Here is a 27,682-nt window from a genome sequence, read left to right as displayed (position 1 = left end):
TCCCACTGTCAAATCAAGGTTAAATAAAGTCTCTGCCATACTCCCAAATGGGCTGATAAGCTTAAATGACCCAAACAAATACTGTGAGTAAAAGTCTTACTGACCCCAAACTTTTAAGCAACACATTCACACATCAGTGTGAATTTAAGCACATAAATTTTTACACAAAAATGCATAAATGCTTGTCAAAAAAACATGTCATTTACCCTGCTAGTGTGGAAAATATCTTAAATTGTGTTTTGCCAATAAAGTTTCTAATATTTGTGAAATATGAATTTGCCGCGAATAACCTGTCACCGCGCACTGACAGAACTATATACATTGTAACACCAAATATTTAGTGCTGCAGAGTGAGAAGATCTCACCTGGAACCCACACTTGAGGCACACAAGGATGTCATGTGCTCCTGCTGGTTCTCCCTCAGGCACATTTCTCTCTTTAAGGCAATCAGAGCATACAGACCACAGACTGCCTGTCACTGCCTTCTTCACTGAGCTAAGGTCCACAGCCCTGCTCACATGCTGGCATGTCAACCCTAGATGACACAAGAATATACATTTTTACTGAAGAGTTTACAGCTCTATATGAGCATTGTTAAATCCACTATCTGAATCAGAATTACAAAGGAATTAGTACATGCATGATAGATCCTTAATGTCTGATAAATGCTTTGTATGCTTTTCTGTGATTTTGCAATGGGCATCAAATGTACCATGAACAATGGACTAGAATGAAAAATGGTATTGGCATCAAAACCTTTCCTTACCGCCAACTTCGTCGGATGATTCTTCATCACGAGGCTTCTTTGGCTTATTAGACCGCTTGGTCATGTCTGCGGTTTTTAAAGAGAAGGGGTCTTTTAAACGCATTTGTATCTAGGGTAAAAAAATAAATAAAAAATCATTGATTAAGTATGAGCCCCCAGTACAGTTAAAATTGTGTTTTTGAAGCCTAACATTATTACATAACACATTCACCTGAACTTAAATTATTAAATATGATCATTTAAAAAGAATAATATAATTATAAAATAACTATATTAAATTATATATTAAAATTATTCATCAAACAATCTACTGTAATTATAAAATGTTATTAAATACACACACACACACATATACATATATATAAACATATATATACACACACACACACACACATATATACAAACCCGATTCCAAATAAGTTGGGACACTGTACAAATTGTGAATAAAAAAGGAATGCAATAATTTACAAATCTCATAATAAACTTATATTTTATTCACAATAGAATATAGATAACATATCAAATGTTGAAAGTAAGACATTTTGAAATATCATGCCAAATACTGGCTCATTTTGGATTTCATGAGAGCTACACATTCCAAAAAAGATGGGACAGGTAGCAATAAGAGGCCGGAAAAGTTAAATGTACATATAAAGAACAGCTGGAGGACCAATTTGCAACTTATTAGGTCAATTGGCAACATGATTGGGTATAAAAAGAGCCTCTCAGAGTGGCAGTGTCTCTCAGAAGTCAAGATGGGCAGAGGATCACCAATTCCCCCAATGCTGCGGTGAAAAATAGTGGAGCAATATCAGAAAGGAGTTTCTCAGAGAAAAATTGCAAAGAGTTTGAAGTTATTATCATCTACAGTGCATAATATCATCCAAAGACTCAGAGAATCTGGAACAATCTCTGTGCGTAAGGATCAAGGCCGGAAAACCATACTGGATGCCCGTGATCTTCGAGCCCTTAGATGGCACTGCATCACGTACAGGAATGCTACAGTAATAGAAATCACAACATGGGCTCAGGAATACTTCCAGAAAACATTGTCGGTGAACACAATCCACCGTGCCATTTGTCGTTGCTGGCTAAAACTCTATAGGTCAAAAAAGAAGCCATATCTAAACATGATCCAGAAGCGCAGGCATTTTCTCTGGGTCAAGGCTCATTTAAAATGGACTGTGGCAAAGTGGAAAACTGTTCTGTGGTCAAAATTAAGTTCTTTTTGGAAAACTGGGATGCCATGTCATCCGGACTAAAGAGGACAAGGACAACACAAGTTGTTATCAGCGCTCAGTTCAGAAGCCTGCATCTCTAATAGTATGGGGTTGCATGAGTGCATGTGGCATGGGCAGCTTACACATCTGGAAAGGCACCATCAGTGCTGAAAGGTATATCCAAGTTCTAGAACAACATATGCTGCCATCCAGACGTTGTCTCTTTCAGGGAACACCTTGCATTTTCCAACATGACAATGCCAGACCACATACTGCATCCATTACAACATCATGGCTGCGTAGAAAAAGGATCCGGGTACTGAAATGGCCAGCCTGCAGTCCAGATCTTTCACCCATAGAAAACATTTGGCGCATAATAAAGAGGAAGATGCGACAAAGAAGACCTAAGACAGTTGAGCAATTAGAAGCCTGTATTAGACAAGAATGGGACAACATTCCTATTCCTAAACTTGAGAAACTTGTCTCAGTCCCCAGACGTTTGGAGACTGTTATAAAAAGAAGAGGGGATGCCACACAGTGGTAAACATGGCCTTGTTCCACCTTTTTTGAGATGTGTTGATGCCATGAAATTTTAAATTAACTTATTTTTTCCCTTAAAATTATACATTTTCTCAGTTTAAACATTTGATATGTCATCTATGTTGTATTCTGAATAAAATATTGAAATTTGAAACTTCCACATCATTGCATTCTGTTTTTATTCACAATTTGTACAGTGTCCCAACTTTTTTGGAATCGGGTTTGTACATATATACATATATTATATAAATCAAATGTAAATAAAGGCTAAAAACTGCCAAAAAATGTAATATAATAAAATAATCCAATGTAACTAAAAGTCTAAAAACTACTAAAATCAATACGCACAACATGTAAACTGACAATATAGCTATTTCTTATTCAGTTTTTTTCCCCACAACAATGTTTGTTTTTACTGAAAAAAATAAAGCTATTGAAAGCTCTCAAATATCAAACACTGCAATGCCCAACAACTCGTTCTATCCGAAACACATGTATACGGTTTAAAAGATGACAGCATTTGAAGACAGTTTATCCTGTCAGCAATATAACCATTATCTATAAATGACGAATCGGTAAGTGAGGATAATAAATACATTTGAGAGAATAGCAAGCCACTGTAGCAAAGCAAACAAGAGCACGACACCTGAGACTTGCCCAGGTAACTGATACAAGTATTACTGACAGCAGGTACCGGCTGGTTAAAGGCCTTTGCTTCCCTAGTATTAAGCAAGATCTGTTTATAACACATGGTTGTTTAAAAAATAGTGGCTATAACAGTAAAAAGGTCGTTGGCTTATAGTAATAAACCCAACTCACCCTGTTTATGTTCCCCTCCTTTTCAGGCTCGCAACCAAGTGAACGTCAGTTGTCAAGTGGCCAGGTGGAAGAGCGAGGCTAATAACTTGCATATGCTTCTAAGTTTATAAATACGAAAGAATTTCTGTCGGTAGTTTGGTGTTCGGATCTAACACTTCGACAATCAGGAATCTAGCAATCCCAAAACAGTTTGTATTTTGATTAGCAGAGTTTATCAGCGTATTTAGTGGCATTTGGAAAAGAAGAACAGAAAGCACAAGTATCACACATGTCACGTGGTCACATTCTCAATGACGCGCTACGGATACATGTATGGCCAAACTCGTTTCTCAACCGAAACATTTTTAAAAGTACCGTAGTGTTTTGTATAAATGTAAACAGAAAAGAGATATTTGAGAATTAAATATTATTGTTATATATAATGTAAAAATAACACATTTTGCCTTTTGTTTTATTATACTCTGGTTTTGCTATAATATTTTTTTTTTTTTTTTTTTTTTTTTTTTACTTTTTTTTTTCATAAGTGCATTATATATTTTATTGTGCATGAACATTCCTGCATCGCATAGCAGCACGCGTATATTATGCATTCACATGACATATCCATAACCATTTCAGGTTATGGCAAATAAACACGTTAATGTCAAAATAAAATACTTTGCTAAACAAAAAAAAAAAAATGGAAAGGAGAAAATATAAAGAAAACGCGCAAATAAAAACGAAAAAGAAAAGGAAATAGCCTACGTCACTGGTAATACGTAATAGTAGTTGTGCGCATGCGTGTAGGAGTAGTGGTAGCTGAAATCTTGCTACATAACCGGTCTCACCGTGTTTTCGTTAATATTTAAATATAAGACAAGGAAGAAAGTAACATCGTCATCCTGTCGCTTTATTTGCTTTACTAGCATGGCGTTAAATGTCTATTCACGGCTGACAAGAAGTTTTGTCCGCGTTTTAGCGAGCAGAAGTGTCATTCCTGTCACAAGACCTCTGACAACGAGTTCATGCTGGACACATTTACGTTGCTTACAGCGTGAGTGTTGAAATGTTGCAGTGTGCATTTAACAGCTAACGTTAAATGTAATACATCGTGATTGACATCGATAGTTCTGTAAAATCTCTAACGCTTAACATATGTGCTTTTTCCCTCAACGTTTTTGAAAGGGTTTGGGGTGTTATAAGTAACGTTAACGTTACTTTTAAAAAACACGAGCTTGTATAAATTGTTCTAAAAGGTATACTAGCACATAATGACAACTAACGTTATACGTCTTGCAAAAGAACTGCCTCTGTTGGTCAAGTGTGTGTGTGATCTTTCAGATATCCGCGTCATTCGTTATGATGGTGCTTCGTTACGAAATTTCAGCTCTTCTAGCCAGCCTTCAATAGACGTGTCATATGAGCAGCTGAAGAAACTGCTGGTGTCCCGATCCAGTGTGGTTATAGACGTCCGCGAGCCGTGGGAACTCAGGGAATACGGGAACATACAGGGATCAGTTAACGTTCCACGTAAGTCAGTTACTGTCCTCATCCTTACTGTATGAACATTGTATAAATTACAATACTGTACCCTCTTATCTGCAGTGGGACAACTGAACGGAGCTCTCCAGCTCAAACCTGATGAATTCAAGGAGAAATACGGAGGAGATATGCCATCACAATCCCAAAATATAGTGTTCACCTGCCTAGCTGGTGTAAGAAGCAAAACTGCCCTGGAAACTGCAGTGTCTTTAGGATACACCAAGTGAGCAATTTTGCTTATTATAGAACCAGTGCTTGTTTTAGTTTGATTTCTAAACAAAACTTTGAAAAGGATGACTTTTTAGGACTATTATTTTTTCAGTCCAGAAAAATAAAATAAAATTACTCCAAATATGGCATTTACAGCATCTGTTATACCTTACGGCAGGGGTCATCAAATGGGTATTTACCAATTAGTATTTGATTTGAAAGTAAATTTGGTAAAGAAAAAAAAAAAAAAATTAAAATATTAAGCTAACTTCAACCAAAGCTGTAAGTAACATTAAATTGTAATGTACATGATGTATATGGTTCTGTACGTCAATAATTATTATTTTAATGCAGGGGTGCCCAAACGTTTTACTACGATGGGCCAAAAATCAAACTTGATTGAGGGCCTTAGGCTGAAAGTAAAGGTTACATTTTATATTCTCTACATTTAAATAAGACAAAAAAGGTCAAACAAATGGATATATTAGAAATGAAATGAAGATATGCTTCACTGGCATGTTTATTTACTATTTTTCTCCTCCTGATATGGCATGGCAGGCCAAATCAAAGGTCATCACAGGCCAAATTAGGTTTTGCCATCTCTGTTTTAATAATTTTTCATTGTTATTCTTATTACAAGTATTTAAATACATTAAATGTGCAATATGTAACTTTCTTTTTGGCACTCTAGTGGTTAATAAGCAAAACTGCATGAGTCTTGTTGAAGAACATTGTATCCAGAGCTACTTCTCTCTGTTTATGTATATGACGAGTCACACATAGTGTTAGTGTTGTCAAAAGTACCGACTTCGATATCAAGTTGGTACTGAAATTTAAAAAATGTGATGCTTTGAGCGCTGTTGAGCGGATTTGTGAACACCTGATTGGCCATTGTGTTCACACGCTCATCAAATATGTCTGTGATTGGCTACAATTATCAACACTTCAATAGTATGTTGTAAATAGACATCAATGACGCTCTTCACCGAGCGCTTACACAGATACACACATCTTATCTATACATGCCTTATCTATACACACATCTTATCTATCTGATAAGACGCCTGCTTTCAAATTCAAACACTTCTGTGTTCTTTCAAACGCTCCCGTGCATTGATCGTTGTAATTAATCACAGACATAAAGGTGAGCATGTGAAAACAAAGGCCAATCAGAGGTGTTCACGAATCCGCTCAACAGTGCTCAAAGCGTCACATTTTTTAAATTTCAGAACCGACTTGGTATAGAAGTCAGTACTTTTGACAACACTAAGTGTACCTTTAATATAGTATGCACACATTTATAGGCAGGGCTACTGTAAATTTTATTTAGTGTACTCCAGGTGTCTGTCCACCAAGAGGTAATTGGCCTGAAAAAGGTTGAAAATCCATGCCTTAATAATGCCTTCACTGAAGAAGAAACAGGAAATGCACATTTAAACCAGATTTGTTTTTATATCAATATGCTACACTACAGTATTTTTAATTTCTGTTTTTATGGCCTTTGTTGCCTAATTGATTTTCTCTCTTCTGATAGGGTTCAGCATTTTCCAGGCGGATGGCAAGAATGGGCAGAACGTGAATTAATACAAACCAAAGAGTGATTGTTCCATTGCAGTTATGTCAACACTGTGATAGAAATTTGACTGAATCTCAATTGACACAGAGCTAAAATGTGCCACTAAGACTGGATAATTCAATAGAATTGACTGGAAGTAAAGAAATTGTGTGATTGATTACATTATAAGCCAAGATGCACTATACTATGTTGTGATCAATGCACATTCTACTCCGATATTTCATTTGACATACATAGCCTACTGTAGTTGGAATGGGAAGTGCAGTGGCGTGCAGTGTGAATGTTACGATTTCTGTTCAAAGGGCTGATGGCTATTTGCCTAATGCTTAAACCTAAATATTTTGAGCAAGCAATCCAAATATCAGGCCGAAAATATAACTTTTATCCAATGATTTATCGAGTTTGCATAGTACTATAAAATTAAGTGGAGCGTTGTTTTTGTATTCTTGAAAATAAAACTTTCTTGCCACATTGTGTGTATTTTGCTTAGCTGAAAAAAAGTATATCTGCATTATTATCTTGCATTTGTCATTTTTGATAAAAGAATCTGCTCAATAATTAAATGTAAATTTAATCAAACCCCTAACCTCAAATATTAAAATTCATGGTGTAACTTCATTTGAATGTCATCATGCACAGGCAAGAATTACTCGCATTTTCTTCACAAAATATAAAAAATCTGATGTAAACATAACTCATTTAATTTAGATAAAACTAATTTAATTGAGATAAAACTATCAAAACAAAACACTTTAATTGCTAGTTTATGTGTAATATATATTTATTTTAAAAGAAATAACATTATTTTTTTATTCAGCAAGGTTGCATTAAATTGATCAAAAAAAGACCGTAAAGTCATAATGTCACAAAGGATTCCTTGAAATAAAAGGTGTTCTTTTGAACTTTCTGTTCATTAAAGCATCTGGAATACAGTGAATCACGGTTTTAACAAAGATATTAAGCAGCACAACCATTTTAACATTATTATTATAAAATGTTTCTTGAGCAGCAAATCAGCATATTAGAATGATTTCTGAAGGATCACTGAAGACTGGAGTAGCTAATGCCTGCTGAAAGCAGCTTTGCCATCATATGAATAAATTACATTTTAAAATATATTAAAACAATTATTTAAAATTGTTCATCATATTTCACAATGTACTGTTTACTGTACTTTTGATTGAATAAATGCAGCCTTAGTCAGCATGAAACTTCTTTCAAAAACATTTAAAGATTACAGATTCCAAACTATTGTAAATGTTCAACAATTTCTACCAATAAGAAAACCCTCTTCGCATACATAATCTGACTGGCACTTTATAAGCCTAAGTCATCTGTGACAAGAAGAGCTATACGATGTACTGCCATTTTATAATCATATCACCAGAATTTCTTACACGCTAGTGTCTGAGCCATAAGTATGTGTCGATGATAAGAATTATGTGTACCATGCCATTAATGTGGATGTGATAAAGCCATCTTTAACCGATAAATCCGAAATAAAAAAGTAGTTTTAATTATAACTGAGCAAAGCTGCCTCAATAACAACTGGACAAAGACAATGCTGCCTTATTATTGCCAATAAAGAGGCTATCCTATTGTCTTTATCAATGCTGTCATTGTTTTTTTTTCTGTATAATGAGCACATACAGGAATGACTAATGTACTGTAATTGAATGAGATAGCAGGAGTAAAATAACGCCTGAGTGATTCAGCTCATTTAGCCACTGTTCACATCTCAGAGAGATGCAGACCCAGCCTTTCTCCCACATGCCTGGCAAATCTTAGATAGTTGGAAAGAATCTCATAAACCACATTCGGTCAGCATAAAAAAAACAAAAAAAAAAACAGCATTGTGTAATGAAAAAGATCAGAGCATAATTTGGCTGCTACTCTAATACCATCTGCACCATTTTTAAGAAAAAATATTTGAGGTTCTTTAGATTCTGATTAAAAAGACTGCGAGGACTTCCCACTTACATCCTTTAGTCATCTCAAGCATGAATCTCAGACAGGCCATAGAAAAACACTGGGGTTGCATTTCTCATTTTTACACATACTTCCATGTAGTGACCAGATTAATGTCATCTCTCACATATCAGTAATCCTTTGCACAGACTGACCCTGTGACACTGAAGCATGTGTAATTAAAATCCTTACATATCAAAGCACATCACATCACGACTGCACCTCCTCTTAATTTAACCCTCCCTTCAACACCTCTCAAGACCCTGACAGATGTTTGAGTGACAGGCCCATTTCTTGATGGTGCAGAGGCTCAACATTCCCAAAGCACTGACTCATGTTTATAGCGGAGTATAAAATGCCTGGACCTCTGAGAGTGTGGATTTGTGAACAGAGCTTGCAAGAGGAAGATCAACAAAGTAAGGCCTAAAAGTTTAGCCACTGACCCAAGATGAGTCGCAGCCCAGAAAGGATCTCATCCTATCGCCGCCACTTCGAGGACACCAGCACCTCCTCTTACCAGGTGAGGGTCAGCAGCCCTTCTCCTGTCAGACGGGATGTCGGGAGGTGCCGTTCAGCCAGCTACTCCCGTAATGCCACGGCTGTGAGAAGCAGCATGGCAGTGGGCCGGAGGACCATCTCATCCTCACGCAGCCAGCCCCTCATGACTGGGTAAGCATCACCCATCCTGTCAGCACAGACGCAAAGGAACAATACAGAACATCATCATATGCATCAGCCTAAATGCTAATTTTTAAACCTATTGAAGAGGAGAATCTTATTTTTTCCTGCCCGGCAATGGAATTCATAATTTCTGACATTTATAGGAGGTGCACAGTGTAAGCGTTTAGTAATAGTAATTTTATACAGTGCAAATATTTAGTAAAAGTAATTTTATTAATGAGTATTCCATCCACATATATAACATTACTAATATATATATATATATATATATATATATATATATATATATATATATATATATATATATATATATATATATGAAGACTTCAGATGCAAAAGCCTCTAAGTGCCATCTTATATTTTCTTCTTAAATGAGCATTTTTATCAAGCTTGTATGTTTATGTTCAGTAATTTCACTTTAATGGCAATGAAAATGACGTATCAATTGCCATTAAAGTGAAATTACTGAACCTAAACATACAAGCTTGAAAATTTCAGACGGCACTTAGAGGCTTTTGCATCTGAAGTCTTCATTATATATATATATATATACTGTAAAAAAAAATTCAAATCAACTTCAATAATTAATGTGGTTCAGATAACATAATATTTTTCTGTTTTGAGTTTCTGTTTATTAAACAAATCGCCTTCATTTGTATTAACTCAAACTTTTAATTTCAATGAACTCAAAATTTTAAGGCAACCAGGTAACTTACTTTTTTTAAGTTAAACCAATTTTTTTTAAGTGTTTTATATGTGTATATACACACTCCCATGTAAAATTCCAAAATTCCACTTTATGGAAGATATATTTTTAATATATGTTGTATATACTATTACACTTAGCAAATAAAATATATAATTAATAATACTTTAAATAGTTGTGTAACTACAGTATACATGCTTAAAACTCTTTTGTTATAGTGACTTTTTATTGTTATAAGTTTGTCCTCATGAGTTTGTTTTCTCTTATTTATATTTTATCTTATTATATATAATGATTATATTCATATGATATAGGCTATATAATGATTTAAGAATTTTTTTAATTAACCACAAAACAAAAATAATATAAAAAACTGGGTTGCTCGCAAATAGATGGCTTTAATAGAGTTTCGTATTTAATTAGTACTTTTTTCTTATATTTTATTGACTGACTGCAAATAATTGCTTTGTTAGAACTTTTTCATTTGACTTATTAATCCGTTACAATTCACACACAGCCTCTAAGAGACTCGAGCGCTCTCAATAACTGTGTGACCTAATAAAACCCAAAGTGACAAATAAATAAATCTTCACCATCAGTAACATCACCTTGCATTCACTTCACACTCACAGTTGGTCTCATGGCGTTTTACCTTGGAATTCAAATTGTGCTAAATATGAATTTATTGCAGTCTCGGAATGGGAGCCATCTGTCTTAGTGGAGGGGGTCCAGGGGTCGATCTTGAACAGGCTGCTGCCGACAACCGTGAATTCCTCAGCACACGAACCAGTGAGAAACAAGAAATGGTTCTGCTCAACGATCGACTGGCAGTATACATTGAGAAGGCAAGCGCACTTGCACTAAAAAAAAAAAAAACAAAAAACAAAAAACAAGAAAACAAACAAAACAAAACAAAAAAACATTGCATTATACACTCTTAAAATTAAAGGTTCCAAGGACAGCGATGCCAAAGAACATTTTCTTTGTTCCATTCAGTGAAAGGTTCTTAAAAGAATATATATATAGGCTATATCATTTTTTTTTTCTTAACATGAAGAACATTTTATGATCTAAAGAACTTTCTTTCACTATAAAGAACCTTTTGTGGAATAAAAAGATATTGTATATTAACCATGTATATTATATCCATGTATATTAACATTTCTTCATGTAACTATACCAATAACCTTTATTTTTAAGCGTGAAGCTAATATCAGTTATGTCACATATGAATTTAAATTATAACATCATAAGCTACTATAACTGATAGCCTAACAAATATGCTATATTTTACATTCTTTAGCATTGCTCTTAATGCTCTTGGAAACAAGCCTCATTTTTAGAGCCATCTTTGACAGCATTTGTCTGATCCGGCCACGCTTGAATGCGTCGCGCTCACAGGCAGTGTGGAAATGCCACTGCTGGCTCACGAGATAAAGCGCATTATTCGCACTCCTGTGGGCATACAGACAGAGCTCATAACACGCGCACTGTGTTTCCTTATTCTCCTGTCGAAACAAAGGTCCGGTCGCTAGAGCAGCAAAACAAATTGTTGGAGACGGAAATCGAGGCCCTAAAGAATCGATTCTTGAAGCCAACCGGCCTACGCTTGCTGTATGAGGAGCAACTCAAGGAGTTGAAGAGGCTGGCTGACCAGATGAGACTGCAGCGGGTAACCATTTGAATGCATAAAATAGCCTTATATATAAGCTTTTTTTTTTTTTTTGCTTTTTTTTTCAAACGACTACAATAAATGTAGGCCTTGTATATATATTCAGCCATATAGTTTAACGTCTAGCCTATTTGTAAATGACTTGAATTGTCCATAAAATATTAATACATATTTACACATGCCTGTTTTGACTCTTCAATATGCCGAATGTTGTGTTGGATAAGAAACTCTGAGGCGATAATTCGAATTGAGGAGAATACTGTCTGACTTTGACAAGATTGTTAATTAGGCTATATGATAATACTTTCAATTAATTTTAAAGGACCTTGCTATTGCTGCAAAGGATGCTATGGCGGGTCAGTTGGAGATGATTAAGATTAAATATGAGGAGGCCTTAGAGATGAGGAAGAAAGCCGAGCTTGACATTGAAGCTTTCCGTCCGGTATGATTCCAATAAAACTTATAACATTTATTTTTATAAGCAAAGAAAAGTGATAGAATGAGATATAGCGTATCTTTTATATTCTCAGGATGTTGATGCCGCAACCTCCGCGCGCATTGCTTTGGAGAAGCAGCTAGAAAACCTGGAGGTGGAATTAGAATTCCTTCAAAGAGTACACAAACAGGTAATTAAAACTCAAAATAAACTTGTACTTGATAAATAAAATCGAAATGTTTTAATATTTCAAAACTGAACGCTTTCAGGAAATCGACGAGCTTATGAAACAAATATACTCAGCCCACGCCACAGCAATGGACATCTACAGTCTCCCCGACCTCTCAACCGCTCTCAAGCAGATCCAACACCAGTATGATGACATTGCAGCTAAGAATTTGCAGGTGGTTATTTTTACACGACAGATATTGATTAAAAAGTTTAGAACTGAGGAGGCTGCCACATTGTACACACACACACACACACACACACACACACACACACAAAAACCAAAACACTGAGTTTAAACAAAATGTGTTACAACACTCCATGGCCTTCATATATTAAAAAAAAAAAATTCTGCAGGAAATGGATTCTTGGTACAAAACTAAATTTGATGATCTCAACAACAAAACAACAAAACATGTGGACAAGGTGCGAAGCGTGAGACAGGAAATTGTCACTGCGAAGAAGGATGTAAGTAATAATGATCTTTCTTTAACATGCTTACATTGGACAAAAACATATTTTATACTTTGTTAATTTTTACTATAACACCATCCAAAATTATCACAGTATAACATTAATTCATTGTTTTTTAGATTCAAAATAAGCAGCGTGATTTGGACTCTTTGAACACCAAAAATGAGGCTTTGGAAGCACAGATCCGTGAGACTCAGGAAAAGTACAGAAAAGAACTAGAAGAACTCCAGGTGAAACAAATATGCTTTGGCCTACATACAAAGTAAAATCGAAGAAAGAAATTTAATATATGATAAACTCATCTGATGTTTTTTGTCAGGCAAGAATTGAGGCCTTGCAGCTTGAGCTGAAATCCTCCAAACAGAGGATAGCGCTCCTCATGCGTGAATACCAAGATCTGCTCAATGTGAAGATGTCCCTTGAGATTGAAATTACCACATACAGGTAACATTTAGCAACTTATGATCAAATAATACAGTTTAAACCCAAACAAATACCACAACTCCAAAAACACATACCAGAATTGAATAATTTCGAAAGTGCCATTTTCTTCAATCCTTCCTCCTCAATTGTTGTTCATAGGAAGCTCATTGAGGGCGAGGACTCTCGTCTGACTTCCGTCGCACAGAGCATGCAAACCTTGTCCCTTATGAGTGGCAGCATGAGTGTTCACAGTGCTGGAGCCAGAGGTGTTGCAGGTGCCCTGGGTGCAAGAGTTGCAGATACAGTAGGCGGAGGTCTTGCTGGAGGGCTAGGTGGTGGTCCTGCCACAGGTCTTGGAGGAGGCATCGGTGGTGGTGTTGCAGGAGGTCTTGGTGGTGGCCCTGCCACAGGTCTTGGAGGAGCTGTTGGAGGTGGTCTTGGAGGAGGTCTTGGTGGTGGCCCTGCCACAGGTAATGGCGGAGGTATTGTTAATGGGACCACCGGTGGGGTTGGCGGCCCAGGCACCACTGTGGACTACACTCAAGAGCAGGCTGTGGAGATGACGGAGAGGAAGACTGTGCTTATCAGGTAGCATTAAAATTAAGCTTTCTGTCAGAACCATGGTTGCGCATGTGCTCTTTCTGTGGTGTTTGTGCAGAAACTTGGGGCCAATTCTGGCTCTGAGTTATATTCCCATCTCATTCCCTTTCTCTCTTTCTACAGTGTTTTATGACCTTTCTCAATTATCTCTGCAAATACAAGGTACAAAAGCTGTCACTAGGGCAGTAACCTTTCAAAAGACACACCTTTGTACCATATTTACCCCTAAAGGTTACATATTAGTACCTAAATAATAAAAGGGTACAACCCCAGTGACAGCTTTTGTGCCTTTTATCTGAGAGTGATGGCAAAATAAAATTAAATCTAAGTATCCTATCCATAAACTTAAACAAAGAAAATGTACTGTAGAGCTTTGAGAAAATAAAAAGTGTAGAATTAATGTGTTTAATTTTAGCCTGCTGATATTCTGCATTGTTTTCTCCTACAGAACAGTTAAAACTGAGGATGATACGCTGGAGAGCAACACACAGGAGAAATCTTATTCCATCTCTGGAGCAGCAGATGATGAAGAGTAGTGGTGTTTTCTGCTCACCAGTCCTGCCTGCAGATGCGTGTGCCTTACTACTCAAAGATCAGCTTGCGTCTTGCATTGCTTGTCCACAAATGGAAATAAAGCTCTGAGCATCATGTCCTTTTCTGGGTTTTGTTTCTACATGGTTTGTGCATACAATCCACTTCTCCACAATATCAACAGGTGTTAGATGCACGGCACCTTATGACTGTATAGGAGACAGATGCTGAAGAAGGAATAGACAGGAAAACATCTTAAAATAAAGGCAGGGAGTGTGATCGTGTCACTCAAGGCTCAGTTTATCACCTTGATTCTTTGGCTAAAGGGAGACCCCGAGCTGTCATACGAATGGCACTGCCACAACACGCAGTCACAATCACTGTATGGCCCCATTCTATCTAAATTTGCCCTCTTCATGTGCATCTGATCCATCCTGATTGCTTCACACTGGAACATGCCAAACACTCAAACTGTGTGAGGTAGATGTGCACTGGAGTATTTAAGCATAAAACTACTGTCAGCAAAAGGAGCACTGTTGTTGACACAAAACAGTCACAGATACATAAAGCATGGCATGTGGCTTGCACTTGCAAAAAGTATCAATTTAACACATTTTATTTAAAAATCTATTGCATACACACAGCAAAATCTCCAGAGTTAAATCAACTCTGCTCAGATTATATATGGTCCCTCTAGTGTTAAAGTAACACTAAAGCAGAGTTAAAGTTAATGAGATAATTAAGCAATTAATTGATGATTGTGCATTAGTGATGAACACCTGCTATTAACAAGCAGAATCACTGAAGAAAAGAGAAACACAAGAAGTACAACTGACTTCAGTCACAGCCTTATTAAATGCTTAATTATCTCATTAACTTTAACTCTGCTTCAGTGTTACTTTAACACTATTTAGAGAGGGGCCATATGTACTCTGAGCAGAGTTGATTTGTGCAGCAGTTTATGCTGTTAATAATCCAATCCATCATAGACTTTAAATGAAATACTGCTTATTCAATTGAAAATAACTTTCAGATCACGAGTCTGACCTTGAGCACTGACATGACATCTTTAAACTACACTTCATACATGCGAGTCAATAGTCTACAGTAAACAAAAGATACTGTAAATGCTCACAAACACTAAAACGTGTGGAACTAGAAATAATCAATTAAGATAAGGAAGTCTAAATATTCCTGGAACCCAGAATGTTTTTTTTTTTTTTTTTTTTTTTGTATTTTTTTCATGTCATTATATTGTTTAGAGCTTAAGAAACAATAAAAATAACATTTTTGAAAAATTATATTTCATTCATATGTTATGCTATGTCCTCTGTAGTGACATTAAATGACATGAAAAGACATGTATAGGCAAAAACAATGTTTTTTTTGTTTGTTTGTTTTTTAATTCACCAATCAATTTTTAGGCTTCAGTTTTAGGCTTTGTTTAAAGATGATTCTCAACTATGTTATGAAAGATATAATGGAATTAATTGATATACCATTTTATTATTTTAATGCAATATGTGGGTAAAATAGCCATGGGTCTTCCCATTCAATACACTGCATCTATACACTGTATCTAATTTGCATATTAATATGTTCTTGGGGCAACATCTAATGAAAAAAAAAAGTGGACACTTGCTGTGTCTCCCAAAATGCCTGATAAACATGATTTAAGTCCTGTTGTCCTCTACAGTGGACATGTGTAAAATCGATGTTCTGTTTTGTAACAGAAAGTCATATTTTGATTAGAAACCCCATAACATTTTCCTGAGATGTTTATTCATGACAAACAATCTGAAATTTATTCAGATGTAAATTATAATAACAAAATAATATCATATTTCCATAAGGGTGTTAAATTTGATCACTAAATCAATGTCAGTCATATTTAAAGACCAAGGAGAGGGAGTGGGCATGGTGAAACCTCTGAAAAGCCCTGAATGTGCTCTTTACAGGACATAAAATGTGACATGTATGATGTCAGAGAAAATCACTCAAATATAATATCCACTACAGAGAACAAAAGTCTGTTCCAATATCTGATGAGAGAGAATAATTCAAAGGCCTCTTCACAGTATTATAGGATCTGCATGAACTTTAGTGCATGTACAAAAACAGTCTGACTGGAGACAATAAAGACAAGTGAAATTCATTACATTGGTAACACTTTACAATAAGGTCTCATTTGTTAACATCAATGCCTTAGCTAACATAAACTAACAATGAACAAAATATTCTTACAGCATTTATTAACCTATGTTAATGTTAGTTAATATAACAATATTAAAAATGTGTTAGTAAACGTTGAGATTAACATTAACTAAGATTAATAAATGCTGTAGATGTATTGTTCATTATTGTTAATGTAGTTAACTAATGTTAACAAATGAAACCTTCATATTTCATTTTATTAATATACTTTTATGCCTATAAAATACATTACACTTATTTATTATTTTAAATGCACACATAAACACAACATGTATTATACTGTGTATAGCCCAAATACACTTTAATACACAATTTAATTAGAATGTTAAACAAAAAGTCAACAGTAAGGCTAAGTGGTGATTTAAGGTCATGTGATTATTTAGCAGATTTGGGAGAATCATAGTCCCCTCTGGGATTAACAATAATAATTGAATCTAAAGCAAAAGGGATTACACCGCAGATTAAAAGAGGTTAAAACAGCCATCCAGTCATTTAGTCGCTTTTCAAAATAGTATAGCTCGTCTTGACAGCAGTTCGTTTCATTTTTAACACCAAAACAAAAACAATAACAAAATGTATTATTATTATGCCTGTTTCAGCCTACTAGATTTTTTTTTTAATTGACAGCACTGGAAAGATTCAGGGTCTTGAACATATCGGGTTATTCAATAGCCCCTCATTAGCTACTACTTTAGCTACGGTCATCACTTCCACAAGCTCATCCCACCCGAAACGGAGGCGCAATTAACGGCCAGTACTTGCATTGTTTCTCCGCAGAAACGCTCTGGACATGTCAATCCTGTCCATTAATGAGGGGGCTACAGACAGTTTCCATTGATGGTCGCGGATTCATATCATTAGTGTGCCTTTTGCCAGTCATGTAATATGCATTCCGAGCTATAAGCGTTGTAAAGTTGGTGATATGCATTACGGCATGCTAAAAAAATGAATTGCCTCATGCTTTGCCTGCATGCGTGCATTATCAATATAATTAGCTGGCGTTTACATGAGTGGCTATGTGACCTTTCAAAGACGGGAGCTATCCAGGGTCCTGCCAGGCCACATGAATGCTGCTGAAAAAGGATTTAAATCTGGTCATTACAGCTTATTAGAATCAATGTGCAAATGCAACTGCCTCCTTTTATATTTAAACATTTTTTTTTTCCATTTATTTTGATTGAAATAAATTATTGAGGGGTGGGGGTGTATTCAAAATGAATAACAGGGATGTCTATGTTAAATAAACCTGCTACAGGACTCAATATGTCCCAGCAGTAAGTATTTTTTTTCCCTCACAAATTATATCAAGAACCTCATATTTAGCCTACAAGACGAATATTTTAGGACAATTTATTTATCAGAAAATGTTATGCAGACACCCAAATTATTCCAAATGTTTTCAATTCATGACTGAATTGAAAGAATCTCGTCAAAGGAATAACTAATGATCCGTCTGTACATACCAGCACACAAAACTCCCTCAGTCTTTTTTCCCAGCGTCCACTTAAATGATCCGAGGATCAAAAGGGGGCAAAAGTTGGTGCTCTCTAAAACCTGAGAAATTCTGTCACTTTTTGCATATGGTTTTAGTGCCTTAATCCCAATTAGGCCCGGCTGACACACAGAACTATTCACCGCAAACCTCCCCTGCATACATTTGCCTAAAAATGAACTTCACAAATAGAGCTCGCGGTAAAGGCGTTCGACAGCAGAGAGAATCGGATAGACTGAAGGTTCATTCTTACGCGCTCGAGTGAAAAAGGGTATGAATTTATAAGGTACACCGAAACATTTCAATTCAGACAAGTTTACACCCCATTATGCGAGGCCTTTCAACTGGGACAAGAGAGGTAAAGTTGGGGAAATTCGGTTCAAAAGGCAGAGCTAACTTTGTTCAGGCTTTGAATACTGAAACGAAGCAGCCCCCTTCCTTTTGAGAGCATTTAGAAATGGGAGCACGCATGAACAGAGTCGAATCGGTAGCCACTTATCTCGCCACTTTCTAATGCGACTTTGAATATTAGTCTGGGTTAAAATCCCAATCATGTCATCTGGTGGGACTCCCATACAAGCATAATTACTATTCAATCGCGTCACTAATGTCCCACCCGCATCCCCTATCTGCGACGCAGCTGGTCCGTCCATTGTGAGGCGTGCACTTTCCCGCAACAAGAGTGAGAAGGTTAAGCGCATAAAAATAAGATTAATATTTGTAGCCAAACATATTTTCGTTCATGTTAAATAAATAAATGATAAAAACATGTTGACCTTTATTTTTGTTACATTATACTCGACCATGCAATGTTGTGAATTCAGGGTGATTGGAAAAAGTGTCCCAATCAACCTGAATTCACCCTATAACTAAAGTAAAAAAAAAAGAAAAAAGAAACGCAGCAAATGATTTGTATACAAAAAACGTTTTCATTATTTGCACTGGGAATATATGAAAGAGAACGATGAGAAAAGAAAGTAAGAGCCTATAAAAGGAGTTTGTATGGCAGAGCGTTTATGGTTGGCGTAAAAAAAAAAAAGGTTTTCTTTAGAGCTCAGGCATTGTGCATCGTTCAGATAGAGTGGTGAACCCTTGGCACTCAAGGCCAGTTTGGACGCATGAATGAAACCCCTGGTGGGACACTGCAGTTCTTCACACAGTCGCTGTTACTCTACATTCATGCTTCATTATTTGGCAACCTGTTAAATCAAATCCCGCATTTAGCTCGAATTGTAACGCTGAGACCCTGAGAAAATGCTTTCAACCACTTGAGCAACACTTTCTCCGAATCTCACAATCCGACGCGTAAAAAAAAAAAAAAAAAACTGTCCTGGAATGCTCCGTTCGGGTCCACAATATTGTTCCGAAATAAAGCTGCTGCCGTGTAATTAATGTGCCATTTAAAAGACACGAGGACAATGCGAGCGTTCAAGCTATTTGATTTCATTTAATTTTCCATCCCATTTGCTCTGAACACTGCTTTAGCTCCCAAAACCTCTGCTCCAATGAGCGCTCTGGGATGACTTTCACCCTTTGCTTTTCCCGGTTAGGAGGACAGAAAAGAAAACGTCCCCGTTTCCGCCTTTGTGCACAATTTATTAGTTGGAAAACTTCGACTTTAAAGACACAAGACGAGAATGAGAATGGGCCCGGCTGGTGTGAGAGCTGTAGAGGCCGGACCCGCTGTTGCAGAGCGGATGGGAACCAGTCACAAATGGCAACATTAATAAATAACCCACCACACAGCCGGCCTTTGCATGCGCCTATTCAAAAATTGTTCGCGTGTCGTTCACGCTCTTTGACTCATTAAGGAGCCCAAAGAGAAGGCTCCCAGAAAGGAGCAGTGGGGTACCTTTTCCTGAAGAAAGAAATCCCACCTCTGCTTCTCCAATTACAGCGGAGTGTCATCGCAGAGTCGCCAGGGCAGAGGTTAGCGGGACATGTTCATGGCTTGAATTTATCGCCCACAAATTCTTGTTTCTTTCCTTCGGCCTCTGTTCAGTCATTGAGGACCACGATCAAAGAGGTCAAATTAAGTTTTAAAACCAGTGGGAACAATACCACTGAAGTCACTTCAGATGACACCCAATGGTCCTGAGTGAAAATCTGAGTGGGTTCCTCTTCTCGACACACGTCCAAATGATAAAAAAGGACATTTAACATAAAACACTAAATTGTTATTTATTTATAACTTTGTATTCAAAAGAGCAATGCTCTTTTTCAAATGTTATACATGGATCAAGTATATTAATTCGTAGAGGCTAAAATGATCACTTTAAATATGCATGAATAAAATGTATTTAGAAAGTATTATTGCTTTTCCTTTGAAAACATCCAATACAAGTGAAAGCCGCTAAAAGATGTCGTGTTTTGTCCTGCGTCCTTTGATAAAGTCTTCTCCATTAATTCTAGAGCCCTGCAGGGCGCTTCATCAAAACTGAATGCGACCATCCTGATACGTGATCTGTCGTCAAAAAGTGTGAAATGATAAGGTGGTGGTTATTTTGAAAGCGGCTCTTATTTTTTTTTTGGCTGGTTCTCCTGTTGAGTACCTGCCCGGTCCCAGCACGGCACACGCCGGGAGTCAATAGAAGTTAACAAGTCTCCCAAACATTCCTGCTCCTTTTGTTGAAACGGCAACAGACAATGCAGCCAGAGAGAGAATAAAGAGCTTTGAAGTACATAAAACCTAAAAGGATGCAGCCAAGTAGATTTAAAGTAGTCACTGATTTCCAAAAACTGGTTTGTATGGGAACAATAAAAGGGGAGAGAATTTATGGAGAAATTATACAGTGGATTTGTCACTTAAAATATCGGAACTGTCTGGAGGACAAAGCCACATGCTGAGGATTAATGGTTGCGCCAGACCTTTGATTCCGCACTCTCTTTTCTCTGCCCTTGACAAATTGGATTTTGGGGATGGGAAGGTCGCTGGGGCCTATTGTCTCTTGACCGTTTGGAGCGGTTCATTATGCGTGAGGGTGAGGGAAAGTCTCCATGTGACCATTTCGGAGGGTTCTACAGCTGCTAAAAGAGCGCAACTCTCTCATAGCGCGCTGCTCGCCCTTGCGCATTAATGTGCCGAGGGGTACCTGACTGCGCCATAAGTAAAAGCCGGATCACACACGCCACCGCGTCACTTGGCGGGCGGATATTAGTCTGTCCTCATCTCAGACTCTCTGCTCATCTCAATCAGTGCCTGCTTGGTCGTCCTGGTTCTGATAGCTCAGCCCCACGCAGAGCTAGCCATGCAAGCGACTCGGACACCCACTATCAGTGTGTTCGCCGACTGCAGCATCCCAGCCGGGCTTCGGATAGGTCCGGTCCCGGGCATCTTCAAACTGGGGAAGTATGTTTCGGACCGCAAGGAACTTGGAGTGAAAAAGAAGGTTAGTTTGATTTTTGTCCTTTAAGAAAGATAAAGAGTGTTAAACATTTTATTATGACTTGAAAGTTTTTAATAAAATGCACACCGAGAGAAATGTGACATTTTTTCTATTACAAACGGATTATGCATTCGTGAGATTTTGTGCGAAATATTGCACAATTTAGAATAGATATATGCCTTTTGCATTTGTATTTTATTCTGCAGCTTTTTATTTAATCTATTGAATGACACCTACATATAAGTACAAATAAAATACAATTATAATAATAACAACAAATTATTATTATTGTATTTTTATTTTTTTACTACTACTATCAATAATAATAATAATAATAATAACAATAATGCTTTGATCTGAAAAAGAAACAAAATCAAAAGAAATCAAAATATCACATTTTTTATTCATTTAGAAGTAATTTGTATGCAGTTAAAAAAAAAAAAGAAAGAAAAAGTTATAGTTATAATAACACCTTACTTTTCCAAGTGTGGATACTGACCTGTCACTCTTCATAAAGCATCCTCGTATTAATTGGTTTGTGCTGTCAGTTTAGAAATAATTGAGTTATATTAGCAGGACAACATGTCATTCTGTGCCTTTTACTTAACCGCCTTAATAGGGTGAAGTGAGTTTCTGCGCGAGATTTCATGCCCTCTACCCTATTAAATTTCAAAGGCTTGAGGGCTGGTTTTTCCCATGTACCATTTCATTTTGATATAAAGATAACAGTAAACCAGACAATAACTAAGCAGTTGATAAAAATACAGATTAAATGTAACTGGAAACACTACATCAAATATTATTATAAATCACAATATGGCCAAGGCATTTTATTAAAAAAATAATAATAATTGAAATATATAACTATATGAAACATATTTTAAAAATAATAAAAATGTGGAATATTCGTAAATCAAAGGGGTTTAAAAGGCGTTACATGTAAACGGCTTTTACTTTCCTAAATAAGTTGTAAATAGACTGGAGCTCTTTACGCTGTCTGCTTCTGTGATTGATGCGCGTAAATGCAACGCCGCGGGCCATGGGCGATCATCAGGTGCAATCTCCGTGTCAAATGTCACGCTTTAATCTTTAATTTGTTTGAACAGAATAGAAATGCTTTGACACTCTTCAAATTCGTTTCTCATATCAACTCAATTATGTGGCCTGTTCCATGAACATTATCGCCATTGTCTAATAGACCATATAAAACGACATTAACGCGCTTTTGTTTGAAATACCTTGGGGTGATATAATTAAAAATGTGTGGCAGAAAAATAAAAAGAAGAAGAAGAAGAAATATATAATAATAATAATAATAATAATTATAATATATATATATATATATATATATATATATATATATATATATATATATATATATATATATATATATATATATATAGAAACAAACATTTTTAGAAAAATATTCTAAAATACAATTTCAACAGCTTCACAGGTGGCAGACATCATGAACCAATTTTTTTTTAATTGACTATTTTAGCTACCTTTCCTTATGAACCAAGCAAACAACATTAAAACAGGTTATTCATGTTAAAATTTGTATTTGTAGATCCGTCTGGTGAGGGGAGAATTTGTGGATGAGTCTGGAAGCGCAGTTCCAGATTGGATCGGGTTAATACGCGCGGCCAGGAACAGTCAAGAACAAAACCTCGAGGCAGTCTCGGATTTACCTGGAGGACAGGTGAGTAAGGAAAAAAATATAATGAATTCGATCCTATGTAAATTGCAGACTATTTCTAATACTGTTCTTTCTTTTCGAAAGATATTCTACCGCGTGATAAGAGAAATACAGACTGGAGAGGAATTGAGCGTTTGGTATTCCAACGCACTGGCGCAATGGTTTGATATTCCTACGACTGCAACTCCAACTCATGACGAAAAAGGTGAGACGTGCGTCATAATTTCGTTTATTTAAAAATGTACAATAATTAAATATAATTCTTGAAGTAGAGAATACACCTTTACATTAATATATTGCAGAACTATAAAGTACAAGATGTATGTAGCCATTCAAATTTCAAAATTATTTTAAAATGAAAATGCATTTGAAAAATTAGAATGAAATGTATTATCAAATAAAGCGACAGTGTAATATCAAATTAGCCTATATAAGCATATTATATTATATTGTTAAAACTAATAGTAAATTAGTCATGTTTTGATGGGCTATGAATGATTTTTTAAGCAACACGGCCACCAGCACAATCAAAAACAAATCCTATTCAAATCCGATTTAATAGGCTTATCTGAGAATGTTGTCGGATTATCCCTGTTTAGTATTAAATCGAAAGGTCTGTCGTCTGGGGCAGTAACTCCTATTGATTGGCTAAGAATTACTGAGCACACACACATATACTGCAGGCTACTGTATTTGCTAGCTATATATTAACATATGATTGATCATGCTCAGCTACGGTCTGTATTATCTCTCTTAATTAGTTTCATTCACTAATAAAGTCCTGGATGTCCTCTCCTGGGCCGATGCGCGGTGTATTTCAGCGACGGGAAGAGGTTAACAAATGTCATCTAGTCATTAATATTCATGTATTCAAAAGCAAATAAATTCAAAAAGGTGCTCTACGGTAAATTAGCTGGCTGCATAAGGTATTGTTAGCTGGTGAATGCAAACTTTTATGTGGGATGTATATTGCCCTGATTTGCGACGCTGTACTGTGAGCGCTGCTCCCGGGCCAATACGCGGTGCGCTCCTTGACATACGCTTCCTTTTCTCCACCGTCAACAGATGGGCCAGCCTCATTGTCTTATGCGACTCGCGATTTCAAGCAACAGCTGCCGTCAATTCCACGGGAAAGCGCACAGGGAAAGTCCCTATTGAATGTATTGGTTTGTAAGCGCCAGATTGGGCCGACGCTTGCTCTTTTGATGGTGACAATAAACAACGGGGTTTTGAGAATTACAAAATCATTACATCTATATCATTGACCCCAGACTGCCCAACTGGTGTCATGCCAACGTGACCAAGGCGTGGTGATAAAAAGTCATGACTGCAGGCTTTAAAATAAAACTGAATCAAGTAGCCTATCACTTGCAGTCGTTCTTGAGTTGCTAACGGAGATTAAAAACATCTTTATGACGCATTATTTTTTAGGCCCTTTCATAATGCATTTTAAGAGTGTTGCAGCTGAAAACAACGTCATTTAATTGCGGCTTAATTTTTTTTTTGTTTCAGGCGAGGAGCGCTACATTTGCTGGTACTGCTGGAGAATATTCAAATACCCGAACACTCTGAAAGCTCACGTGCATTTCCACTGTGCGTTGAGCAACGGCAGAAGCTTGGTGAGCAACGAGCAAATGAGAGGCACAGACAACTTCAACAGATCTCCGAAATCCGGAGACATCCCGAATACGTCGTCCTCTCCACGGAACGGCCACAGCACCTTCATGTCAGACGCAGTGAAACCGTTCGCCAATAAAGCGGGACTATCCAAAAAAACGAGCGCAGAGGAGCAGGACAGAGCCCTTGACATGAGTGTGACCTCCGCCAGGAACCCCGGTCACATCCTGGGCCTCGGCGGGACATCGTCTGTGCTCAACAGCATGGGTTTCCATCCAGGCGTGCGCTCTGCTTTCAAACCAATGGGACTTTCAAAGATCTCCCCGGCTGAGGTCGCGAGAGATGAGCCTACTGTGAAACCAAACAGTATTGGGTTTAGTAAACTGCTTGGAAACATGAAGTCAGTGCGCACCCTAAATGAACCTCTACCAAACGTTCATCCCACAAAATGCGCGCACCCCATGGACAGCACACCTCCCGTGATCCCCTGCGCAAACACCATCCGTGGCTTTCCTCTACTGCCACATTTTGAGGAGACCTCAGCTTTCAAGCACGTTGAAAGCCGCATGCACCCTGCCCTATCGCCCTCGCGCTACTCCCAGCTTCCAGCCGGGTTTCACTTCGAGAGGTTCTCCTTGCCACAGTTTGATGGGGGAAAGTCCTACAATGGAGACTGCAACATACCCCTCATGCCATTCACGGTTTACAATGGAGAGCTCCTTTATAGCTCCCCGTACTACCCTCTGAAATTTCACTTCGGCAACCTGCTGAAATACCCAGACTACTTTGGCGCGCCCGCTCTCAATCCAGATCTAAACGCGATTACAAATATAGACAGGGAGATAGCGATGCACACGCAACAGCTGTCTGAAATCGCCGTGGAGAAGAACCGTTCACGGCTGGAGTCTATGCCCGCATCGAACCCAAACTCGGGCAAGCCAAAAAAGGGACATCTGTGTCTTTACTGTGGCAAACTGTACTCTCGAAAATACGGGCTGAAGATTCACATGAGGACTCATACAGGTTACAAACCACTCAAATGTAAAGTGTGTTTTAGGCCTTTTGGCGATCCCAGCAATCTCAACAAACACATCCGACTGCACGCGGAGGGAAATACGCCATACAGGTGCGAGTTTTGCGGGAAGGTTCTCGTGCGCAGGCGAGATTTGGAGAGGCACGTCAAATCGAGGCATCCTGGTCAAAGCATTAAAAAATCCGACGACAAAATGGAAGGCATCTTCGAGGACGCCGAGCAAAAAAGCGACAACGACAGCGACGTCGACGTTTGCTTTACAGATGATCAGAGCGACCAGGAATCGAGTAAAAACAATGATTAATGGACCGATTTCTGGACAGACATACCGAAAAAGACTTTGCTCTTATGTAGCTAAATTATGCATGTACATACATTAGTTATGAATTGTTTATTTTATAAAATTATTGTGAAAAGAAAACCTTGCAGAATGAGCAAATGTTCCCCTTAGTAAATTAAATCATTCTGTGAAGGAGGCACTCATGAAGTTAATCTCATAACATGTTTATTGGTATTGAGTACATCTCAGCGCCCCCAATGTGGAGCTGCACTTTATAAAGACGGGTTTATGGCATACAGCAGATGCGTTTGCGTCTTCTTTTCTTGTTAATCCTTTCTTTAAAAATGTCTGACCGTTTCCTTATAACCCAACGTTGGAATTACCTGTCAAATTCGCACTTTCTTTTACATTTTTTTTTTTTTTTTTTTTTTTTTTTTACCAAAAGCATTTAACTCATTCTGTATAAATGATTTTTTTCCTTTTTTTTTTTTGCAGAACAACGGGCACCTACCAATAAAAATAAAGTGGTGTTTCAAAGAAATATTGGTGTTTCTATTTAGTCGAAAAGCATCTGTAAAACAAACAAAAAAGTGAAGTTAAAAAGTGTGTTAGGTAACAGCTGTAGGTTGTATCGTTTATTATTATTAATATTAATATGAATTGATATTGTATATGACCATATTTTCCTTAAAAAAGGGAAAGTCCGTTTCTAAATAAAAATAAAAAAGGTTCAAGATCAAATATAAATTAAAATGTGTAAATGTTAAGTTTAGACTGGCTTCATATTTTTTTCATTCATAGCATTTTTGAATCCATAGCAAAGAAACGACGAGAAAATGACATTTTCCTGGATTTTCAGACAGCGCATTGTTCCCTTTCTATAGACACTCTCAGACATTAGATACGTTACACACATATAGCGGTTAATTATTTCCAGGAACTCAATTTCATCTTAAAAGTGGTTACAAGCAGCTGTTACCTTACAGAGATCTTCACTTTTAATTGTATTACCTAATGTAGACACGTTAATTCAGTCATACTTTCTGGCATGAATAAAAACGGTTAATTAAGATGTAATAAAGCACATTTTTAGGTTACCTAACAAAACATGTATATCATCTGACAGCTTCCTTGCTATCTACATTAATTATTCCCATAGGCCTATCTCTCTTCATAACATGCAGATATTTAGGCAAAATGTATAGAGCAAATCAACATCCTGACTGAATAAAGGGAGGTCTTCCAAGTTGTGAACAATAGCAAACAGTCACAATGAACGAAGTTATAGAAATTTACCCTTAAGGTTGGAGGATGAAGATTTAGTGTATACAAAAAAAAAAGCAGCAGTCTCTCTCCACGCAGTATTCTATGATTTCTTTCTTTCTCTGTCCTTCTCCATCTTTGGTGTGTCCTTGATGTGTGACTTTCTCTTTCAGAGCCTCGGCTGTTACCAGTCATTGTGTCTTCAAGGTACTGACAACACAAGAACAGACTGTAAGTTATAGCATCAGCACCATGATTGTTTTTATTTGTTACCGTGGAGTAAATGAAAGAGGATATACTCATGTGTAATTATTACTTCTGTGCAAA

The 27,682-nt window shown here is 37.1% G+C and overlaps 4 protein-coding genes across 9 annotated transcripts in view; 3 read left to right on the top strand and 1 right to left on the bottom strand.

Annotated features, from left to right (window-relative positions):
• usp45 (ubiquitin specific peptidase 45) overlaps nucleotides 1-3,701 on the bottom strand; it is a 40,217-nt gene extending 36,516 nt beyond the window's left edge. For 3 of the 6 annotated variants that reach the window (XM_067406098.1, XM_067406081.1, XM_067406090.1), the window contains exons 1-3: nucleotides 3,346-3,701; nucleotides 767-875; nucleotides 366-535 (exon numbers count right to left, since the gene is read on the bottom strand). In XM_067406098.1, coding sequence (XP_067262199.1) covers nucleotides 366-535; nucleotides 767-869 — 273 coding nt within the window. In that variant the 5' untranslated portion in view covers nucleotides 870-875; nucleotides 3,346-3,701. The remainder of the gene's footprint in view (nucleotides 1-365; nucleotides 536-766; nucleotides 876-3,345) is intronic. The other 3 variants (XM_067406057.1, XM_067406065.1, XM_067406074.1) reach the window with 2 other exon arrangements.
• A 420-nt stretch (nucleotides 3,702-4,121) lies between these two features.
• On the top strand, nucleotides 4,122-8,200 carry tstd3 (thiosulfate sulfurtransferase like domain containing 3). Its single transcript, XM_067394343.1, has 4 exons — nucleotides 4,122-4,378; nucleotides 4,666-4,854; nucleotides 4,930-5,089; nucleotides 6,611-8,200. The coding sequence occupies exons 1-4, from the start codon at nucleotides 4,252-4,254 to the stop codon at nucleotides 6,675-6,677; spliced, it is 543 nt and encodes a 180-aa protein (XP_067250444.1). The 5' UTR covers nucleotides 4,122-4,251; the 3' UTR covers nucleotides 6,678-8,200.
• An 868-nt stretch (nucleotides 8,201-9,068) lies between these two features.
• Nucleotides 9,069-14,376, top strand: zgc:172323 (uncharacterized protein LOC564165 homolog). The gene is made up of 12 exons (XM_067394331.1): nucleotides 9,069-9,289; nucleotides 10,699-10,852; nucleotides 11,530-11,679; nucleotides 12,002-12,121; nucleotides 12,210-12,305; nucleotides 12,385-12,519; nucleotides 12,701-12,811; nucleotides 12,937-13,047; nucleotides 13,137-13,261; nucleotides 13,400-13,554; nucleotides 13,723-13,828; nucleotides 14,289-14,376. The coding sequence occupies exons 1-12, from the start codon at nucleotides 9,069-9,071 to the stop codon at nucleotides 14,374-14,376; spliced, it is 1,572 nt and encodes a 523-aa protein (XP_067250432.1).
• Nucleotides 14,377-21,301: 6,925 nt separating this feature from the next.
• Nucleotides 21,302-26,116, top strand: prdm13 (PR domain containing 13). Its single transcript, XM_067394317.1, has 4 exons — nucleotides 21,302-21,466; nucleotides 23,034-23,165; nucleotides 23,247-23,367; nucleotides 24,675-26,116. The coding sequence occupies exons 1-4, from the start codon at nucleotides 21,326-21,328 to the stop codon at nucleotides 26,114-26,116; spliced, it is 1,836 nt and encodes a 611-aa protein (XP_067250418.1). The 5' UTR covers nucleotides 21,302-21,325.
• The last annotated feature ends 1,566 nt before the right edge of the window (nucleotides 26,117-27,682 follow it).

The sequence above is a fragment of the Chanodichthys erythropterus genome, chromosome 2, assembly GCF_024489055.1.
Source record: "Chanodichthys erythropterus isolate Z2021 chromosome 2, ASM2448905v1, whole genome shotgun sequence".
NCBI classification, from domain to species: Eukaryota; Metazoa; Chordata; class Actinopteri; order Cypriniformes; family Xenocyprididae; genus Chanodichthys; species Chanodichthys erythropterus.
This window is presented reverse-complemented; position numbering and strand designations above follow the sequence as displayed.